At 40.8% G+C, this 12,705-nt stretch overlaps 1 protein-coding gene across 2 annotated transcripts; it reads left to right on the forward strand.

The window, feature by feature from the left end:
* The first annotated feature begins 3,779 nt into the window (after positions 1 to 3,779).
* On the forward strand, positions 3,780 to 9,504 carry MANSC4 (MANSC domain containing 4). 2 transcript variants are annotated; one of them, XM_079305148.1, is made up of 4 exons: positions 3,780 to 3,875; positions 5,828 to 6,207; positions 7,544 to 7,678; positions 8,605 to 9,504. In XM_079305148.1, the coding sequence occupies exons 2-4, from the start codon at positions 5,979 to 5,981 to the stop codon at positions 9,270 to 9,272; spliced, it is 1,032 nt and encodes a 343-aa protein (XP_079161274.1). In that variant the 5' UTR covers positions 3,780 to 3,875; positions 5,828 to 5,978; the 3' UTR covers positions 9,273 to 9,504. The 2 variants fall into 2 exon arrangements, with proteins under 2 accessions (XP_079161274.1, XP_079161275.1); XM_079305149.1 differs by having other exon boundaries at positions 3,781 to 3,875; positions 5,825 to 6,207.
* The last annotated feature ends 3,201 nt before the right edge of the window (positions 9,505 to 12,705 follow it).

Genomic DNA, 12,705 nt, shown 5'->3' on the forward strand with positions numbered 1-12,705 from the left:
AAACAAATATGAAGGACTAGCTATCATCCTTCAAGAACACGGTGAAGCATCAAACATGAAAACAATCATGGGAGATGTGAAATGAGTTTATGATAAAAGAACATGTCCTGAAGAACCAAGACACTCAGAGAGGAAGATGAGGGTAACACTGCTCAGCATTTCAATACCTGTCTTCTAGACTTTGCCTCCTGGGGCAAAGTCTTCAAGCTGCTTTAGACAGTTCAGGCCTCTCTTTACAGTACCTGAGAGACAAAATGATACCAAGAAAAAAGGTTCTCAAGTGCCAACAAAGGGTCTGTGCACACACCAGGGAGTGTCAGTAAAGGCTCTCTTGCTCCAGGGTTGCATTGGCCATTTTTGCTACATAATTTTCCCCGGTGTCTGGTGCCTGAACTATTTCCTTGTAGTTAATGTCTGAATTACTTCCAAGGCTGAAGAGAGATCACTCTTTTCTTTTGAAAAGACATGGAAATGGAAGAAGCTTTTTTAATACAGCAACTGCATTGTAACAGACCATTCAGCCATGACAGAGAATTTGAGCCTTTTTTTTTGCCTGGGTAAACATTTCTGTAGCTCTCTGACTTTCCCAACATAGCAAAAGCAAGAAATTACAGGAGGAGTTACTGCTATAAAGAGAAGAAAAGTAAAGCCAGAGAGACACTGGATAATACTTGAGAACCAGAGAGTAACATGGAACACTCTGAGGAATGGACCAGACTGAGTGAAAAAAGAGTGGAAAAACTGAATTTTTTTCAGCCTTATTAGTCTAAAGTGTTAACTGGAACTAAATCTGGGATATTTAAAGTATCCATGCTATCTAATATAAAATATAAAGTGCCCTATTCTCTCCTCTGAGACCAAGGGAATTGTACTGCACTGCCAGGGAACTGTGCATTGAGTAATAGTGGAATTACTCAAGACAGGAATTGGTCTTTTGGAAAGGATTTGCCAACTGCTGCCATTGTTCAGTATTTTCCCTGTCACAGGATACAAAGTAAGCATCAATGAAACATAGGAATTATCCTGCAGTATTTCAGCATTAAAAAATGTCTATGTTCTAAAGGATCTTGGCATTTCTGAGAGGAACTGACCAAAGCATAATTTTACTTCAGCTGAACTCTAGCACTTGTGAAGGATGACCTGCTAAATAAAGGTAATTTCTCTTTTCAGATTTGCAGCCAAACAAAGCACTTCTTACCCAGTGCCATTATCAATGCCATTAAAAAAAAAAAAAAAAAAAAAAAAAAAAAAAAAAAAAAAAAGGAAAGAAAGAAAAAAAGCACTTATTTCTAACGGACTTGCTTAGATGTTATTCCATAATATTTTCTGTTTATTTTTTCTGCTTTTAATGTACTGCTTATTTATTCCTTGCAATAAAGGTATGTTGCAGCACTACTAAAAAGATTCTTGGAGTGCCATGTTTTTTTGCAAGCAGATTGTTTATTATCAAGTACTTATTAGTCACATCTGAGTGATTAACATTAAAGTGTGTGCTCCAAAGCTCTCTCTGGGCAGCAAAAAGGTTGCCCCAAGAGTCTGTGTGTTGTGGGCATTCTCTGTGGATCATGAGGAAGTCCAGGCACCAGACAACAAAGTGGAGGTGGAAGAGTGCAAATCCTTGAAATGGCCTTCCAACCTGGTCCATTTTTTACACCACAGACCCACAGTAAGGAATTTCCTTGAAACTTCCTCAGGTGAAATGAATGTTGCCTGACAAAATGTGAATGGAGGTCTACTGGAGTGCTCTGCCTGCTGCTGTACCCCCTGTTAGGGGATTTTTGCTCTGCACAAATGCATTGTGCATCCACAGCCAGGAATTTCTTGTGCAGCTGTGCCTGGAGGAGACTCAACTGGGTGCTTTTAAAACAGCAGATATTTTTAATCCTGGTGCAGACAGGCAGAGATGAATTTTAGTACATAATAACTAGGTAAGATGAATGGTAATCCACATGGAAGACTTCCACTCAGTATCCAGCTCTGTAAAATTCACCACAAGATTGGAACTCCATCCCCTTTGCCTAGTTTCAGTTCTGCCATAAATCAGCATCTGTTCGTTAGTGTTTGCTAAACATTGTGTCTTTTGTCATAAAACTTGGCTCAAGTTAATCTGCAATGCCTCTAGATATATATTTGTATAAATCTAATCTGGCTAAGACTTGTGTTGCTCTTTGCTTGAACACACAGATCCCAGCTTTGGTGCAGAGGTTTGCCCACAATTAGTCTGAAGCCAAACTCCTAGACAATCTCAGGGCCTTGCAACCCTTGGAAACAAAGGTTTAAAAAATAGTTTGCATGAAACCCCAGGAAGAGAAACAGTAATATTTCATCTCTTTTACCATGTTGTTGGGATGAGACTGAAACCAGAATCTTTGGATCCAATTGTTCCTAAACTCGAAGTAGGTCAGATTCATTAAAAATGTGATACATTGCTCCAAACCAAAACCTGACCACTAATAGCTGTTTTTGACAAAACGGTTCTCTCAAAAAAACACTGTTTTGTTGGACTTTAGATATTTTGCAAGAGTGTTTTGATTTCAAGGAAAATTTTAAAGGAGAAAGAAAGCAAGCACATTATTTGAATAATGTCAAAGACTTGGTTTGTTTTTTTACATTTCATTATTTCATAATTCATTACTATTAGTCTTTTATAACTTTTATACCTTCACAGTGTTACAATGACATATTCTGAAATTATCAATATACTTATCTTACCTAAAGCCTTTACCTTAACACTACTATAATAAGTGGAAAATACATGGGCATATCTCAGAGAAAATGAGATAAAGATGATTTTAACACAGGCCTGAAATTCAGTTTACTTATGCGAAGCACAACACAGGCAGGGAACTTCATGCTGTTGTCACATGGGATTATTATATTATAATATATATTATATTATGCACATTTCATTAAATTTATTACTGACATTCACAGGAAGACTTGGGCAGGTTCATACCTCACCTGGGATATTGCTTGGGTCTCACTTCTCAGCTTGTCACCTTCCAACTGCTCTGTCACATGGTACCTGGAGAAGAGAAGGACTCAGTGTAACCCAGCCTACAGGAGAGGCGGAGAGACTCTTGAGATGAGACAGTGCAGAAAAGGGGGAAATAGCTTCATTCTGACACAGATCAGGGTTAGATTGGATATTGGGAAGAAATTGTTCTCTGTGAGGGTGCTGAGGCCCTGGCACAGGTTTCCCAGAGCAGCTGTGGCTGCCCCATCCCTGGCAGTGTCCAAGGCCAGGCTGGATGGGGCTCTGAGCAACCTGGGATAGTGGAAGGTGTCCCTGCCCATGGCAGGAGGGTGGAAACAGGTGAGCTTTGAGGTCCCTTCCAACCCAAACCATTCCACAACTCTACAACTAAATAGATTCCTTCTGATCTTTACATTTTTTGAGTGATAGAACCACATATTCCATAAAAGCTAAATATACTTCCAAAAATCAAGACACGTCTGTTACTTCATATGGAAAAAGTGTCTGCTTTTGTTTCTGTTTGGCAAAAAAAGAGTTAATGCCTGATGATGAATCTTTTGTGCTGGGAAGCTCCTGGGTTGTGCCATTCTCACTGCTAGCCCAGGTGGGAAACTTCAGGGACTGTTTCTGATTATAAGAAGGATCATGAAAAAGATCACTTCCAGCCAGGCAGGTCCATTTATATCTTTTTTACTGACAGGCCTGCAAAAACATTCATATTCTCACAGGAAACAGGCCCCCCTGCCTTTTTGTTTTCCAGGGGAAATGTGAGGAGTTGGATGAAAGGAGTTCCTAAATAACATGCTGGTCTGGTACTGGCTGCAGACTCCCCTGTATCAGTGACAGCCTCCTGGTCCCTCTTTGCTGAGCACATGGAAAATCAGCCGCTGGTGTGCAGGTAAGACTTGTGGATTTCCTTCTTGCAGAATGTCTGTGAATTAAAATTTAAGCACTAATTTACACTTCCTATTGAAAAGTCAAAGTTAAATTAAGGGGAAGCTGGCAGAAGTCAGTGAAATTTAATATAAGTTTCCTGTTTTTAATGGAAATTGCTGAAAGCAGCCATTTATTTACTTGTTTCAATCACTTTATCTTTCATTAGAAAGAAAGTTTTCCTGCAGCTTTTTCTGTCCTTAAAATTTATTCAGAGGAGGAGGAAAGGATACTTTTAATCTCCTTTTTAAGTGCTTTCCCAAGTTACTCAGAGCGTCCCAAGTTTCTCTTCTTGGAGATACGGGAAGAGTAGGAGTGAAGAAACCAATCAGAAATCAACACTTTTGCATGAAAATCTTACAGAACAAAACAGATCTGAAATTCATACTAAATATAGAATGTAATGCCAAAATACAGGCATATCTTTCAAAATTTGGAGTGTGTTCCAAATCAAGTGATACCTTGGGATATTTGGAAAGCTGAAACAAATATACACAGTCAATAGCACTTGTGGCAATGTGGAGAAATGTGTAAAAGCTTCCCTGTGCAATCCACTGAGTGCAAGCTGTCAAGTATTTTAAAATGTGTTTAAGGTTTTAAGTGCTGATTATCACAGAGATGAAAATATCAAACTACCAAAGCTAAATAAAACAATGCAAGTGGCAAGAGCTGCTTTTCAGGATAGAGGTTTGAAGAATTACCCACTTACCCTCTTTCTAACAGCTTAATTCTTAATTTTTAATTGCTTAATTCTTGTATTCCCCACAACAGACATTTATTTGGAATCTTCCTAATTATAGTTCCAAAGAATAAAATAATGCCTTGGCCTTGCTGTTGGATCAACAAGGGTTAACCTGCTCTGTGCTTTTTTATCTTCCAGTGAGCTGTGTAAGGAACAAATTATTACACCTGCCAGTTCATTTCCAAACTGGGGGCCTAGTTCTGCAAAAACAAACATCATCCGTAATGACTAAAAAGTTAAAATGAGCTTGAGGTTCTTCCTACTCCATGTACTCATCTGTACTTCATGTGGAAAGGAGGAAATTTCCTTGATTCTAATCTTGAAGAGCAAAAACACAGTGTAAAATAGTCTTATATATTGAACACACAATTTTTATTGCAGACTATACTCCTACCTCTCTCAATCTCACTATATAGTCCACTGGGTTTCAATCAAATCATGTATTGTAATATTTTAAAGTCTTTCTGTATGAAGAGTGTAATGTGGAACGTGGGGATCAGGCTTGGTCCTATTGGGAAACAAAACATGGGAGTTTCAGGTTTCCAATTTTTCAAGGTGCTTGAAAAATCATCTCCTTGTATGTCAGCTGTGTTTTCTTCCTGACAGGCTTTTTCCTAGCAGAAAACCTTGTATGGACTGCTCAGTATTCTTAAATTTTATTAAGGGGAGAACATGCTATTAGCTAGAGTGGAGGTTCCAGCCCTCTCCAGTCAAAGAGGGTTCATCTGGTTCTAGATCTTTGCAAATAAAATTGTATTATTCTTGCAATCAAAACAGTGTAGGAAAGGGAACAGATCTCCACCTCCACCTCTGGCTAGAAATTCATTTGTTAGCAAAGAAGGCAAATTTGTGCAATCACCAGATAACTCAAAGTGTTCAGATCCTAGATAGAGCTGCTTCTCTGTGCTGAGTGTAACAGTGTTCCTGAACAAAACGAACTGGAACAATATGCTGAGCTCGCTGCTGTTCACCAAATCTCAAGGCTGCCTGTGTGGTTTGGTCTGAGGACAAGAGACACAAAGAGGGGACCACAGAAACAAGGTCTCTGAATAACTAAAAACATCCTGTCCCTTTTGTGCCCCCAAAACCCATCTCAAAATAATTAAGTTAGAGAACAGCAGCAATAACTCTTGCAGTCTTCTGCAGCTGATTGAATGCCTGCTTTCTTTCAGCAGCTGCCCCAGCAGCACCATGGGCGCTGTCTGGAGGAGACCCTGCCCTGGCTCACGCCCCTGGCAGAGCTGGCAGCATCCTCATCCCTGCAGGGATGGGCTCTGCTCTGCTGGTGCACCCCTGGGGCACAGGGGGGCTCCCTGAGGCCCTGCCATGGCTCTGCTGGCAGCAGTGGCACGAGTGCTGCTGCTTCTGGCTCTGCCTGGGCAGTGCCAGGGCCTCTGCTCTCCCACTGCCTTCTACAAGAACTGCTGGATCCGGCGCTTCCCGAGCCTGCTGGTGGACCTGCGGGAATCCCAGAGGAGGGGAGCCCAGCTGCTGAAGGGTTATGCAGAAACCTCCCCCCAGCAGTGCAGCAGAGCCTGCTGCCTTCTGAGGAACGGTCAGTGCTCGCTGGCAAGATGTGGCACACACTAAACCCCATTTTGGGTAATGTTTATATGAACAGTCCTTCACTTGAAGAAGAAATGAAGGGGCTGGAAGGAGGATCTATAAATTTTTTTTTGAGGCAGGAAAGCAGACTCACATTTTAACTGTTGCCCCATAGAAAAGAAATTGATAATTAGTATTTTTTTTTAGAAGACTGCAATAGGAACACATTCAAATCTTAGAAATTTTAGATCTCTGTACAAAGCTTGTAGGTAATACCAACATTAAGAGAGAAACTTTTCAATATTTATTCTCATTTACTGTAAAGAACAACCAGTGGCAGTGATTCCAACAGCATTCTCTTCATGGAGTATGGCATCAGACTAGGACATGGTGAGAGGGGGAATGGAGGGGACACACAGTTTGTCCTCCTATGAAATACAAGAATATTAATTCCTTGGATAAAGCACTCTCTTACTCTGTGTTTACACCATGCAAGCCAGGTAACACTAAAGTTATAGCAATAAATAATAGCAATTATTCAGCTGGCCACCCCTTTTCTCTAGCCTGGTAAACTCAGGCGGAGTAAAAATAAACAAAATCATTGCCTGTCCTAAGCCTTGTAGTTTCTCTGAATCACACTGCACTGGTACTTTTAGAGTGTATTTTAGAAGGATATATGAATTGCATGTGTGTGGTGCCTAAATTTTCAAAACTCTCCAGACTGGAAAGGGGTTTGGGTACGGTTTTGGAGGATGAAAGTGAGGTCAATATAAATTTTGATGATATTCTGAATTATGAGCAAAATTATAACCTTCACAACCTGACAGTGACATAAGCAACTTCCAGCAGCAATCCTGGGAAGAGTCAAATTCTGTCTTAAATGTGAAGTGAGAAAAATTACATACATTTCATCAAGGTTGTTCCTATCTTGACAACAAACTTTTTCCCACATTCCTCCATATGGGACTGGATACTTAGAGATAATAAACGGTAACTTGAAATCTCCTTTTTATAATCATACATAGTCAAACAAAATTTGTTACTATCTTAACTAAAACAGAGATATTAGAGGGCATTTCAAAGGGCTTTAAATCAGTTATTTAATGGGCTGCAGAAGTAGAACTCATATGGCTATTCTAGTCCAGATGTAAAATAAGAATATAAGTTCTCTTTTGACTGTATCCTCAATTAGTTTACATGATAATGAGAGAACCATAGGACCTGGTCTCTCTTCCCACAGGATCTGGGCAAACATAATGAACTTCTGATGTTAAATACCATCATAACATGCTAAGTGCAATGGTCATTCTGCTGAAAAGCTCAACTTTGTTCTTTATGGGTTCCAGTCTCCTGCAATCTAGCAGTGTTCTACCATGGAGCCATTCATAAGAACAGGAACTGCCTGCACATGTCTTGCCCAGCTCTGGAAAGCTGCATTCTAAAGGCTGGAGTTGATGTCATTTTGTACAACATCACAACAGGTAATTAAGCACTTCATAAAGGCTGAAAACAGAGCAGCTTTAGGAAATGTTAAAATGATACCAGGTCAGCTGTCGTGCTAAATGATCTCCTGGAGTAACACTTAACCCTAAAAAAGATGAAGACTTATTTATTTCCTTTTTCATTAATACACCTACTTCTGAAAATACTTCCCCCTTTCTTCCACTCAGTGAGAAAGGAGCTTGAAGATACACCCTGCTCTCCATGCTGAGTACCGCATGCTTGGCCAAAATTCCCTCCCAGCTCTGAAGGACTGAGAGAGGAGGCTGCCACTGCTCATGTCCCCAGACCCAACCAGTAACAAGGATGAACATTTATTTTCATTAGGCACATGCACCATGAGCACACAGGTAACACAGAAAAACACATAAAGCAAACACGCCAACACAGGGATCACCAACAACAGCCTCATCCTGCTTTTTGTGTTAGTGAAAATATATAAATACATATATATATATATATATATACACACACACACAGTGCAAAATCCCCCAGCAGCTGGGCTGAGATGCTCTCAGTCTGCCCAGTCTGGACCTCAGGCTGCCCTGTCTGGACCCCAGTCTCAACAGGGATATTTGAGCCCAGGGTGCAGCCTCCCTCCAGTTTCTGGTGCAGACTGTCACACACACAGAGCTTTCCTGGATTTCCCTACCCTCAGTAGCCTAGATCCCACCCTTTCCTCACCTTTGGTTCCTTCCCTTAGCATCCCACAGTAAGTCATGTGCAATCAATCCCAAAATGCAAATCCCTTGCATCCCATAAGGTGTCCCATAACCTGAGGTAGTGAGAGCTCCCATCCAAATGGGCATTATTTGGACTCCCTGTCCTGTCTCTGTCTCCATGGATCCTTTTTGTGGATGTGCAGACAAGCTTTTATCAGTAAACTAACATTGTCCTAATTTAATAGGGATTGATCCAGATCTTCTTATTTTTGAGAAACTGAAATCCCAAGAGTCAAATGCTCACTCCTCAGTGAATAAACCTGAGAGGCAGCTGAGCACCAAGACCCCTGAGTGGGGAAGATGCCAACATCACAATGCCACCACGTCAGATTCTCCTCTGCTCCGAGCTCCACCTGCTGCCACGAGCCACGGCTTACCAGCAAACACCCCCAGCTGGAGTCTGACAGTGCAGAGAACTGAAGGTACTGCCTATTCCAGGGCAGAAACTTCCCCAGCAGACATTGCTTTTGCTAAGAGGACAAGCAGCAGGTCAGTCACCAGCTCAGACAAGACTGCACACTCAGCTTTGAGCCCCAAGCCTGCCAAGGTGTTCTCCCACATGTCCACCCCTCCTCTCCTGAACAGCAGCAAGCAACACCTCAACGAAACCAAAGGCTCCAGTGGGAGGAATTCCACATCAGATAACGAGGCAGCTGCCTGGGAAGCTGCAGCGTTGGGGGTCTGGCTGATTCCTGTTGTCCTCTGTTCCTCTCTCCTCTGCCTGTGCTGTTGCACTGCTGCCCTCACAGCCGGGCGCTGCAGCTACAGGAGGGGTCACTACAAACCCGTAAGGACAAGAACAGCCACGTCCAGACAGCTCATAAAATGTGCTCCTGTCAGAGGTAATCTGTGAAACACCACCCTGTCTCTGGAACAAACAGGATTTCAAAAATGCACCCCATACACCAGCTTGCTTCTCTCACAGAACCAGTGATGACTTAGTTCAGAATATTTTGGTTATGATTTAATTCTCAGCAGATGAAGCACAACTCCCTATCTCTTTAGATAGGAAGCACCCACTCACAGCTCCCACTGTTTGAGGTATTTTGGTTCATAATCTGATGCAGATGAATGCCTGACAAACACTATAACACTTTCCCCCAGGTTCAGTGCAGCTGCAGTGTTGGCACGTCTGTGCCAAGACATGTGGCGAAGAATTTTTTTTTTTTAAATAATAATCCTGTTATAGTTATCTTTGTGCTTATATATCTAAGATCTATTATCTATTTGCTACCAAATGAATAAACATCCCACGTAATGCAGGAATACACAAGTGACTTATGAAATGGTCTTTTTGTGTGAAATGGTCAAAATGATGTTTTCTGCCAAAGAAAGGCTAAACCTAAACTCAGAAACACTTGGTAAAGAAATAGGTCTGTACTTCTTGATGCCTTTCTTCAAGCTGAAAATACAGCCATTAAAATTCTGCTTGTGTTCACTTTACAGTCTCAAGTGTTGCCAAGAAGGCAATTCAAACTTCAAGACCTCACAGCACTACATTCCAAATATAATTTCTCCAGAAAATCTGGGAATATACTAAAATTGTTAGTGCTACGTAATTGCATGTAGTTTTTTTGATACAGAATTTACATGCAGGTAGCTTAATCTAATTTAGATTACAAAAATTATCTTTATTGACCCAAACATTACACCATCGTTTCAGCTAGAAAATGTGTTTCAGTTTTCTTAGCCTAGAGTTTTGCCAAGCATTGCTGAGTATTCTGTTATCTTCAATTACAGAGGCATACACAGTTCATAGAATAAGTTATTTAATACTTGGGATTTTTACTGGAAATCCAACTTATTTTTTGTTTTTGAAGACAAGAGAATACACAAGGTCTCCTCCCTATTTCAAAAAGTAAGATTTGCAGTTTGAGGCAGCAATATGGTAAAACAATACCCCTCACTCCTTAATTTATAATGCTGCAAAGAATGCATTTTTTATTTAAGTCATGATTTAATCATGCATCAAGGATAGGGTCAGATGCTTAAATCCATAATGTATATATTTATGATCTATTGCTAAACTTGCAGCCACAACAGCCTAAATCTAAGAAACTTAACTCTTACAGTATCAGTGTGAAAACTATCTGTGAATGGGGGCCATCACCTTTCTCCTCTGTACCATTAAGATATTACTGTTCTCAGATAAGTATTACAGATTTCAGCTGAAAACTGACAGGTTCTATAATACTGCAATCCCTTCCTTACCTGAGACTTGCAGTAATTTCATGTCCCTAAGTCCTTAAGTGCCCATTCTTCCAGTTCAGGCTGAGCTGTGCCCTGGGTGCCCCACAGAACATCTGCTGACAGCAAAAACAGTAGTGCCTCTAGCTTGTCTAACTCTTCTGTGCTATCAGTGATCCTCCAGAGCAGCTTGAGTCAAGGAAAAGAAGAAAAGCTCTTCTTATGGGGTGGATACAGCTGTAAGATTTTTTTTTTAATAAAATCAGTCATAAATAGTTAAAAACTTGCTTTCAAAAGGGAGGGTTTTCGCCTCCTTCACTCTCAGAAAAGTAACTCATTGCCTACAGCAAGCCACAGCCATTTCTGGTTCTGTTTTTTCACCTCCACATTAGTGAGTGTAGAGTGCACTTTCAGAGTACCCTTATGCTCTGTTGAGTCTTATCCTCAATATGATGTTCTGGAGAACAATCATATCATGCAACTGGGAGCTCAATTCCCACCAGAAAAAAATATAGGAGACAAAGGGAAAAATTCTATGTACTCCACATGCAAATGCTTCTGGGATAGCAGAAAAGGATTGAAGCAATATTATGTTCTGAAGAGATTTCTTTTGACAGACAGAGGGGAAAAAAAAAAGCTTCAGAAAAAAGGCTTATATGAAGCACAAAACCAGAGCTATTTTATTAGAAACTAAGAGAGTCACAAGAAAATAAATACATTTTAGGTATGAGGGAAAGCAAGAAATGGGTAGCAAGATGATACTCCAGACTGCTCAGCCCTTTTTAGTCAACTGTCCCTTTATCCCTTCCTTCTGCTTGTAGCAACATTGTGCCTGAAAACAGAAACAAAAATGTCCACTCTTCAGAATATTAATATGGGGGATAAAAGGAAAGGTCCCACAGGTGTGCACAGAAGGATGCACACTTCAGTCATTTACATTGTAATGTACATGACACATTAATAAGTGACCAGTGTTTATTATTGTGCTGCAGAGCTGCTTTAACCTGTAAGTCGTTTAATCTCTAACTCTTCAGTTTTTAAACTTCAGCACAGGATTCCAGAGAGAAGGATGATATAAAAGTATTATACAGTAAAATAGAGATGTGTAGTTTACTTCTTAAAAATATGTGCTGCATTTTACATCCTTGAGGTTGGGAAGACTCCCACAGGGTTTAAGATCCCAGTGTTCCAGGTATTCTGCACAGTCACAGAAAAATACTGTCACCTTCAAACACAAACAGTTTAGAGGGAGAAGCAGAAAAGCAAAGAGGAACATTCAAGAGCTCAAAATAGCATCCAAGCTGCCTTTTGTCCTGCCCACTGCATTACACAAGTTCTGTACTGTAAGATAGAAACCATCAGTAAAAATCACAAGAGTAAGTTTGAGTTTTATTCCACCATTGCTTGTAATCATCTGTTTTTGGGAGAGACACCTGGTGTTCAGGAGATAGTCACCTTAAATTCTGCCATATTATTTGAAACATTTATAAGGATGTAGATTAGGGTAAGCTTAACATTTATAGGGTAAGTTAGGCTTGAACATTTCAGAGAGAGCTGGGAAAGCCTGTGCATTTTAGGTTTTCCATCAATTAGCTTTGAAGCTAATGGAAAAATCAGTTTCCCTAGCTGTGCTGTTCTTTCTACCTGACATTATTATTGGTGAGGTCAAATAGTTGTTCCAGCCATGACTGAAACAACACAGATTCATTCTGTGAAAAGCAAAGGAAAACTGGGATGTCCTCTGCTGCAGAGGATTTTCTCAGGTGCTCTCACATGTCCTGAGTACAGAAGGACAGCTCTGTAAAGAAAAGCAAACTTGGGGCTTGGGGCTTCTTAAGACATTTCAGGGCCTTGCTCCTGGACACACCACTTGGCTCCCCAGGCAGGCTCCTAGGGCAGCCCTCCTGCAGGCACTGACAAAGCTAATTAAGGTAACAGATTTCTCCTGTGCACATAACTAGACCCAAACTGCCTCTGGAACAGAGCCAGGCACAACTCCAGGCACCAGCTGTACCATTCTCTGCAGTCAAACTGCCCTTACTTCCTCAGTCGTTTTGGTTTCATGGCTATTCAGAGAAGATTTGGAGTTACAAAGATGT

This window comes from Erithacus rubecula (assembly GCF_903797595.1).
Source record: "Erithacus rubecula genome assembly, chromosome: 4".
NCBI classification, from domain to species: domain Eukaryota; kingdom Metazoa; phylum Chordata; class Aves; order Passeriformes; family Muscicapidae; genus Erithacus; species Erithacus rubecula.

Excerpts from the sequence above, each read along its gene's own strand:
- MANSC4 (XM_079305148.1), top strand. The coding sequence starts at position 5,979 with ATGGCTCTGCTGGCAGCAGTGGCACGAGTGCTGCTGCTTCTGGCTCTG. Across the intron at positions 6,208-7,543 it reads CTGCTGCCTTCTGAGGAACG|TCTCCTGCAATCTAGCAGTG; the intron begins GTCAGTGCTCGC and ends TATGGGTTCCAG. Across the intron at positions 7,679-8,604 it reads TTTGTACAACATCACAACAG|GGATTGATCCAGATCTTCTT; the intron begins GTAATTAAGCAC and ends CTAATTTAATAG.